The following is a 9487-nucleotide window of genomic DNA, read 5'->3' on the forward strand; positions in this document are numbered from 1 at the left end:
CCCCCCCCCCCCCCCCCCCCCCCCCGTTTCTCTGTTGTGCAGGCTGCAGATGGGTTCCTGTTTGTAGTGGGCTGTGATCGTGGGAAAATAGTTTTTGTCTCGGAGTCCGTCACGAAGATATTAAATTATAGTCGGGTAATGCTTTTACATTTGTCACTCTGTCTGCAGCATATTTGTTAATGTGAAACCCCCGGACGCACCAGATGGGTTGTCTTTGTCTTGGCACCAGTGGTAATGGACTAGAACCCACTAGCACGTGTGTGTTGGCCTGTAGCACCGTATTTGGCATTGTGTGCACAGATTTCACAGAAGTACAGTATGCTTTAGAAATACAAAATTGGTGTTGTTATTTGCATTGTGACATTTGAAAAAAGCACATTAGCGTGTCTTTAATTTGTGTTGAATATATTAATCCAAAAAATGAAATGTATTATACTTTTTCAGGTACTGTTGCAGATCATGATCAAATTCTAGTGCTGTAATGGCTCAGTTGAATCCTGATAAATCTTTTAGGTGTTGTCAAAAATCAATTTCAATGCAAAATGCTTGTGGGTGTTGGAGCGAAGTTAAGTTAATGGTAAAGGACATTTATATACTGTCCTTTCAGAAACCTCTGAGGAATGAGTCGTCATTTTTTCTGCTTCGTTCTTACTTAAATCTAAATGTGCTCCATCTTTGCTCCACACAGTGTCTGGTGTGCTCCAGGGGTCCACAGTCCATTTACTTTGTCAATTTATTATTTGTCTGCAGGATTTGCCATAGATGCAGAATGGTTTTGACATTTCTTTTTATCAGAGCGGGAATTGCGTTTAGGTCAGTTTGATGAGCTGTCTGTTCTCCCTACAGGCGGAGCTGATTGGACAGAGCCTGTTTGATTACATACACCCAAAGGACATGGGAAAAGTGAAGGAGCAGCTGTCAGCTTCTGAATTATACCCTCGTGAACGACTAATAGATGCTAAAAGTAAAGCAATTATTTGTGTCTTGCTGTGTGTGTGAGTGAGTGTGTGAGAAAGAGAGAGCATATTTAACGCTCCCTTCATGTCTCCAGCCGGTCTGCAGGTCCAGGCTGACCTCCCAGTCGGTGCATCACGGCTGTGTTCAGGCGCACGCCGCTCATTCTTCTGCCGCATGAAGTACAACAAAATCTCTGTCAAGGTGGAGGAGAAGGAATTCCAAGCAGGCACCTCCAAAAAGAAAGGTGGGGAAATTAACCAGTGGATTATTCAACAGATCGATTTTGTACATTCAGGCTCTGAATTTATTTGGTTTCATGTATAAACGCTAATATAATATTCACACTTCCATTCACATGAAGTGTTAGTGTAAAGCAGAGGTTTTCAAACTGTGAGGCAGAGTTTAGGGAGTCCTTTGCAGATCACAACTTAACAGGATTTGCATTAACGTCCATTAATCCACTTCGAAATCATAGAAAAAATATGCTCCTTATGACTCCAGCACTTGCGCGGGAATCTTCCCATTATTAACTTTTCGTCGGTATCAAAGTAAATCAGTGATAGTTGTCTGTACATCAGTGGGTGCAATGCAAAAAGGAACTGCTATTAGCTAATGCAGCTTTTAATTTGCCAAAATGTAAACAAGTATGGGCCAAAAAATGGGGAACAAGTTGTCGCCCACTTCACGAAGTAACTCCCTGAATCCATGGCAACATTATACTTCCTGGTTACATCTCCTAAAGAATTATGGGAATTGTAGTTCCAACATCTGGAGTATGATTATCCCCCATATAGAAGTAAGAGAAAGACATAACATACATGACAAGCTCAGAATGTCCCATTGGTCCTGATTTTAACTGAAGTTGGGCCCACAGTGTCAGACTGTTAAACCCTCTGGTGTGAATGAATGTATTTATTTTCTTTTTTGTTTTATGTGTGAGTATATATTGTGTACGTTAAACAACACACTTAAGGCTGCCACCTATGCGGACTGAGACTGGAAATAGGAATCTATTTTAATCCGGTCCTTGGTCTTGGAATGACCTGCACGCTATATGCAATCTCAACTCCCTCATCTCTCTATCCCGTTTTAAACAAAAGTTAACTCAAGTCCCTATGACAAACTGATCTTGTTACAATGCATGCTAATGTTGTTATGGCTTGAAGCATTTATGTTTTCAAAGACATGGATATAAACCGCAAGTGCAACTTGACTGGTTCGTAGAGGCACACGTGAGAAGGTGCCTCCAGTTCACCCTTAGTGCTTGGAAGAGCTTGCAAAAATATTAAAATGATTTCAGTGGCCAGCTAGGCTAGCTGACTGGCCCACCTTGCTATTCAAATGATCAAAAACACCATATACAAATACAAATGGTAAATACTACCAACAGTGTTATCTGTGAAAAGTGAAGTAACTTTAACCAACTTAAGGGTGAAAAAAGCCTTTTTATCATTAAGGTTGGAGGTAAAGGTAATATAATTGTAGAGCTGACAGGAAGTAAGCAGAGGTGAAGTTCATAAAGTGGACATACGTCACAATGCATTGTGCAAGTAGAGAGTTGTCTGTATGTAATAAATGTGTACCAGACATGTAACTTTGCTTATCTAAATTTTCTGGTTAAATAAAGATTTAAAAAAAAACATGTCATGATTTGTTCTCTGCATCTGCTTACAGAGTCACAGAAGTACTGCACCGTCCACTGTACAGGCTACATGCGCAGCTGGCCTACCAGTCAGCTGGGAGCAGATGGGGAGGGCGAGGCAGACAAGCAGGATAGCTCTCACTTCAGCTGCCTGGTGGCGGTAGGACGCGTCCACTCCCACTCATCTCCCCAGATAAATGGAGAGGTCCGAGTTAAACCCACAGAGTTCATCACACGCTATGCCATGGATGGAAAATTCACCTTTGTCGATCAAAGGTAGAACTGGATTTGACTAAGGGGGTGGTAGGGCGTTGGAGTTTCTATTGATCAACACAAAAGACATATACAGTATTCTAAATAATACAGTAGTCATTTAAAAGTAATTTGCACTAACATGATACACTTGTGAGCTCTTTTAACACTTTGCTTCTTCCTTTCCTCCCACAGAGCAACAACCATTCTTGGTTATCTTCCCCAAGAATTGCTGGGTACGTCATGCTATGAGTACTTCCATCAAGACGACTTACCACATTTAGCAGACAGACATCGAAAAGGTAAATAGAGTTTTTCGGTGACCTCACACTGGTTCTCCTAATTGTCTTGGATCCTTCATTAATCATGTAGGCCTATTTAGATCCAATTTTCGCTTACAGTAGCACTGCAGTGCTAAAGCACAGGTAAATCACTGGGTTGCCTATATTTTACATCCACTGGTCCTGTGCTTAAAGGCGTAGAATGGGGTAGGGCGATGGGGACATGTCCCTACAAATATCCAGTGACACTGTTGTCTGTCCGTGTCTGGTCAGTGTATTTAGTATATAAACAGTGAACAGATCTCGTTCTATACTATGAGTCCTGCCTCCCTAACCCAGTATCGCTAATTAGATTGGCCTCACCGTTTCTTGTCAACATGTGAGAGGCTGTAGCTACATCTCACCTTGTCAACAAGATGTGCAATCTCTTGACGGGTAGCTGTCTTTGTGTGCTGCCCACTGAAAAGCTGAGGACAGCGGCTGTGAGCTGCACTTTATCGGAGATGGTAAAGTTAATATTTGTGTCACACAATGGTGAGATTTATGTCTGACTGACTTGTTTTCAGTTTGTCTCAGATTTTCACCTCTGCTCTGACGAAGAGCGGCACATAGCCTCTTGAACTCAGCCTCATTGGGATACCAGAGTCCCTCACGGGGTTCTGTCTGTCCAATGATTTGAAGAACATAATGCACAGCAGACTATAGGAAATACTATGACTTTGTTATTATTAAATTATGAGTTTATTATTCTAATATTACTACTTATTATTCCTTATTAAATAAAGACATTTCCACCACACGTTGATGCATAAATAAATCACCAGAGTGCTCGCGGCTTTAAGCAGATCATGCTTCATTTTCCACTCTTTAGTCCTCTAACTTGTCCTCTCTCTTTTGTTCTTCCACAGTGCTGCGGAGTAAAGACAAAATAGAGACAAACTGCTATAAGTTCAAGACAAAATACGGCTCTTTCGTCACTCTGCAAAGTCAGTGGTTTAGTTTTGTAAATCCCTGGACCAAAGAAGTAGAATACATAGTGTCAACTAACACAGTTATATCGTGAGTATATGCTTCAGTTCCTTTGTGTATTACCAAGATATCTTTGAGATAGATGCGCAGTATATTAACAAGAACTTCACCTTTTTTCACTCTCCCCACGACAAGGTATGATAACAGTCGAACCAGTCGGTCGGGAAACAAGTCTGAACAGTCGAGAAATTCCAAGACTTCTGAAGGTCAGTTAAATGAAGACGTCTCGGATGCCTTGTGATGCTTGAAAATACAGATTGTGTAGCCTCAGCACACTGTCAAGCACATGTTGTCTTTTCCTTTCTCTCGTTTTTCTGTTAGAAGATGGCAAGAAGTCCCTTCCAGTCATACCAGGTATCTCCACTTCACCTGGAGCTATGATTTATGCTGGAAGCATAGGGACCCAGATCGCCAATGAGCTGCTGGATTTCAACAGGTGTGGCCTCACAGCAGAGCAAGTCCTTTTTACTGTTTTAACTTATTTATTTATTTATTTATATTTTTGTAATTGCAATTGCTGTGCTCATCAGTTGTTGTAAGAGTTAAGTTGATTTGTGTATGTGTTGTTTCAGGATGAACTCGTCACCCTCCAGTGGCAGCGTCAGCCCGTTCAGTGGACCCCAGGATAAGTGTCCACAAGCTCACAATCAACTCAGCAACAATGTAAGTCAATGTGCATGTGTATATTTCATCACTGGTGCATCTGCCTCAGTTATTCCTGGGGTGGGGAAGCCCACAGCCCCCCGAAATTGCGTTCCCATTCACCAAACTGCATGAGTCCTTTCAGACTAGTCCAGTCTAAAATGGCTGAGTGTAATTAATGAAAAACCTGTCCATAGTTTAATAAATCATGTATGTTTACACGTGTGTAGTGTCCGTTGGGACATAGGCCTACATTACAGTAAATGTTTTTGCAGTGCTACTTGGTGGGAATCCTCACATGAAGATCAGTCAAACAACCTGCTACTGTAAATTTAAATAACACCAAATATGTTTTCAACATAATGTGAACATTATTTTTTGTCCCAATGTTTGGGCACATGCAGTCAATACCTGACACTACCTGAATAGGGTGTAAGTTTTAGCAGTAAAATGATATTTAGGTTTGCAATAGAAATTAGTAATTTGCATTAGATGCCAAACATTTGATATGAAATGCAGTCATGAAAACTTAACCATCTTCACTGATGTTTACAACTGTTCATGCACCAAGCTAATGATTGGGACTGCAGTCTGTGGTTGTTTTTATGCCTTCGCACCGGCGACAGCTGAGGCCAGAGACATTGGCCCTCATCAACATAACGAACGTTGGACAGAAAACTGGGTGTACAGTGATTTCCCAGCAAAGCTTGGCATTAATCAATATGGACATGAGAGAATTCTACGATCAATCACGTCAGGTCTCAGCTCGTGTACCCAGTTTTGAGTCAGCATGGTTTTGCAGTGCAGCATAATAAATCTGGCTAAGTTCGAGAATTGTTATGAGACCATGCTCTGACTGGTGACTAAGTATTTGCAGCCACATATTAATCATTTTAAAAGGTTTAGCTGCCATGTGGACGCAGGCTCTCTATCACTGCTCACAGTTGCTTGGTTCTGTTGGACTGGCTCCAGGCTGATCGAAGGCTGATCACCGCTTCTGCCCAGCTTTAAAAAATATATATATTTATATATGAATAAATTGTTGTATTAAACACTGACAAATCCAAAGCATATTTAGTTCATTTATCAATAAAACAGCATTAAAAAGAAATGAAAATACCCTGCAACAGTATAATTATTTAAGTACTAGTAGCCTAGGTCATTAAATTTTTACCATTGTCTGGCTGGGACACAGGTGGTGCGTCTGTGTCTCTTCCACCACCTGTTAATTCCTGAAATAGAAGCAGACCAGCCACACTCTCCTCGTTCTGTCAGTTATAAGCTTTTATATGAGTATTATAACAATATCAATACCATATAATATATGGGCTAATATTATTAATGTATGTAGGCTGTAGTTCAGTAGGCTACATAACATGGATGTAAAAATGAAATATTCCAACCTCAGCTGGAGTTCGGTTGTCCACTGCAACGCTGTTGACCGCAGCACTGTTTTCTTCCTTTACTTACTGCGTTTTCTGACTCCCTTTAATGCCACTTTTCAGGCTGCCAAATAGAACCAGTTTGTTAAAATGGACCTGGGACGTCAGTGTTTCCATTTCTAGCTCAGAGAAGTTTCTCTTCTCGGCCGTATTACACCTCTCCATGTCATAAACTCTCAGGAAGAGGCTTCTAAACCGAGAATATATTGGAGCGTGATATGTAAATGATGTTTTTTTTTTTTTCAGCTGCCACATTTATTAACACCTGCTCATTCCTTTGCTGTGATCGGCGAGATAAAAACGTTTCTTGAATCACACATGAACCCTATTGCAAAATGATTTATGCGCTCAGGTCTGTGCTGATTTGTATGTTAGATTGACAAATGAGGGCCATTATGATTTGAGGTTGTCCTACGTCCCATTCTCATGAGCACGGTTTTTCAAGAATGCCTTGAGGTAATTTTTTCAAATTATCTACTTGGATTCAACGATGAACTGATTAGATCTTAGTGGTCAAAGGTCACTATGACCTCTCAAAACATGTTTTTGGCCATAACTCAAGAATTCATACACTAATAACAATAACATTTCACCCAAATGTCTAAAAGGTCAAAGTGATGGCATTTGTATCAAAAAGGTAAAAGGTCTGTGACATCATAATTCTTTCTGGCCTTTATTTGATGTGATCATATCTCAGGAACAGAAGGGGAGCTATTTGGTCAGATTCCGAATTGGTGACACTGATCTTTGGTGCCCACCTTAAAACTGTGCTGATTGTACAGATCCTCTGTGATGCTGGGTTGAAGATGTGCGTGAAGCATCGATATATTTTAGAATTTGTAGCTTCTTTGCAGCAACATCTGTATTTGTAATTCTGGTTAGTTTGATGTTTCAAACTGGCAGTTTGAACAAAGAAGCTCAGCCTGGCTTTTCATATTTTGCCGCCTCCTTTGTTGAAGCATCTCCCAGTAATGGAAAGTAATGGAAAGAAGAAGATTTTCTTAGAAGTAGAATAACCATAATGCTGTATGTCCTGGGAAATTATGGTGAATTTCCTCTGGCAGGTTGAAAGGCATAATTTAGACCGCACAGATTTGACTCTCCTCTTTTTTTCCCCCCTCATGTCTAACTGACTGTTAGAGCTGTAATTTGCTTCTCTTTTGGTCTCTAGGTGCCAAACGGAGAGGCAACAGACATGGAGATCCCAGCAAAGTCCAGCTCAGAGGATGAGCCCCAAGGAGCTGCATTCTCAGGAGGAGACACACTCATGGGTACTCTATCTGATCCTGTTAAAAGCTTTTGTAGGAATTTTATGTCGTATTTCAAACTGGTTTGATATTAAGCCAAACAGTGGAGTGAACCTGTATTCAGAATTTTACCAGGTGTCGCACTGTCAGACACTTAGCAGCTGCTCCCGAGCTGAACATAATGATACCGGGTCTGAACAGAAAATGACCATCTGATTTTCATGTTGCATCGCGCAGCATCTGAGCTCTCTGCCCACACTAAATCTATTAAATACGCACTTTTAATATGTCATGTAAACCATATAAATATAAGCCATTGAGATCAAACTTGAGACATAACCACTGAAAGGATGGGTGAGTGGCCCACTTGCTCTCTCTCTACGTTCGTACTTTTTAAATAGAGAACACATTTTATATTGTGATATTTACAGGAAGTGACATACAATATACCTGACAGCAAGTAGCGTAGCTTGTTATTAGCAAAACTTCAGCTCCCTGACGATCTCCCTTTAGCCAGCTGCCATCGTATTTTGGGTTTTGTAGTGAAATAAGGAGGTACTGCGTAGATAATTTCTCAGCTGAGTTTAATATATTATCCATTCGTCGTCCACAGCGGCTCCTCCTATGCGAGTGAAAGGGATAAATAGAAACAGGGCTGAAAACTGTGTGACGTGTTGTCACAGCTAGTTAGGACACCTCTTTCTTTGGCTTCGAATCTGAAATGTTGTCATATTGGGGCAGCTTTAGTTTTTCTGAGAGACTCACTCTGCCATGTCTCCTCTCATCATCAAAAAAACCGCGTAACTTTCTGGCGAACGAAAACAGCATGCGCAGCTTGTCCCCCCCTCCCACCTCTACTGAATTTGATCTCCTTAATTGCAAATGGCCACTAGGGGCTCCGTTGGTCTGTTTATAAACATAAAATTATATTTATCACGTTCTCATATTGTTTATTACTTGCTGACATAGGCTACTTTTTAATTTGACAAAACGTGTCATAACGACAAATGTTGGTTCAGCCAGTTTGCATAAAATCAAACCAGTTGAAGCTCATACACTGAACCGGACCAGCAAAACCAGAAACCAACCCAACTCTAGTATATAGGGCCATATTTAATCCTCCCTTCATAAATCCAATACCTAATCTTTTTTTTCTTTTACCCCATCTCTCCTTAGGGGAGAATTCCCAGCTGGATCTGGACAGCGTGGTTGGACCGGGCCTTAGTAGTCTTAGCAATGACGAAGCAGCCATGGCAGTGATCATGAGCCTCCTGGAGACAGACACAAACTTGGGCGAGGCTGTGGACTTTGAAGAGATGCACTGGTCTTTATAAAACCTGCTCTTATAGTGTGGTGCTGTAGCACACTAAAAAACACTCGGACCATCATTTTTGTGATGAGAACTTCTTGAATGCTCACTCTAAGAAACAGCATTCCTTTTTGTCAAAGGACTTTTTATTTATTAGTTACTGTTTTTTCCACATAAGCTGTGTAGTCTTCGTGTGGCTGCTCTAACAGGGAGCTGGATCGATGACAATAAGGGACACCCGCTTTCCCTCTTCAGAAGGAGGATGTGCCTCTAAAGCCTTACAGCGGTCTGCCTGCCCTGAAACGCTGTTCCTCAATGCTTTCCTCAAATCTACTGTCATCCTCTGTTTACCTGAAGAGGCCTCACAAGGTCGAAGAACCCATGAACACAAATGTCAGTGACATGATATATGATCATGACGGCTCGGGATTCTCTCCTCCACCTACATTTGAACAAAGGTTGGGAGTGACGATGCAAAAAAAGAAAAAATTTGCACTGAACCGATTTCATGTTTTTTTTTAAAGGTTGTAATTTGATTAGGTACTGTATGTTTAATTAAAATACGAGGAAGACACCTTGACAACCTGGCCCATCTCTGTGACCCCCTCAGGATCCAAGCCGTAGGTAGCCGGCGTACCACGGCAGACCACACTTCCAAAACCTCTAACTTTGAGAGTCACCTCGTG

General features: G+C 41.2%; 1 protein-coding gene across 3 annotated transcripts in view; it reads left to right on the plus strand.

Annotated features, from left to right (window-relative positions):
• bmal2 (basic helix-loop-helix ARNT like 2) overlaps nt 1-9384 on the plus strand; it is a 19803-nt gene extending 10419 nt beyond the window's left edge. For 2 of the 3 annotated variants that reach the window (XM_050072814.1, XM_050072812.1), the window contains exons 7-17: nt 43-135; nt 847-964; nt 1052-1201; nt 2632-2875; nt 3047-3153; nt 4041-4191; nt 4297-4367; nt 4483-4597; nt 4734-4824; nt 7417-7516; nt 8669-9384. In XM_050072814.1, the coding sequence (XP_049928771.1) occupies nt 43-135; nt 847-964; nt 1052-1201; nt 2632-2875; nt 3047-3153; nt 4041-4191; nt 4297-4367; nt 4483-4597; nt 4734-4824; nt 7417-7516; nt 8669-8826 (1398 nt within the window). In that variant the 3' untranslated portion in view covers nt 8827-9384. The remainder of the gene's footprint in view (nt 1-42; nt 136-846; nt 965-1051; nt 1202-2631; nt 2876-3046; nt 3154-4040; nt 4192-4296; nt 4368-4482; nt 4598-4733; nt 4825-7416; nt 7517-8668) is intronic. The other variant, XM_050072813.1, reaches the window with a different exon arrangement.
• The last annotated feature ends 103 nt before the right edge of the window (nt 9385-9487 follow it).

Source organism: Epinephelus moara, chromosome 20, assembly GCF_006386435.1.
Source record: "Epinephelus moara isolate mb chromosome 20, YSFRI_EMoa_1.0, whole genome shotgun sequence".
NCBI lineage: Eukaryota > Metazoa > Chordata > Actinopteri > Perciformes > Serranidae > Epinephelus > Epinephelus moara.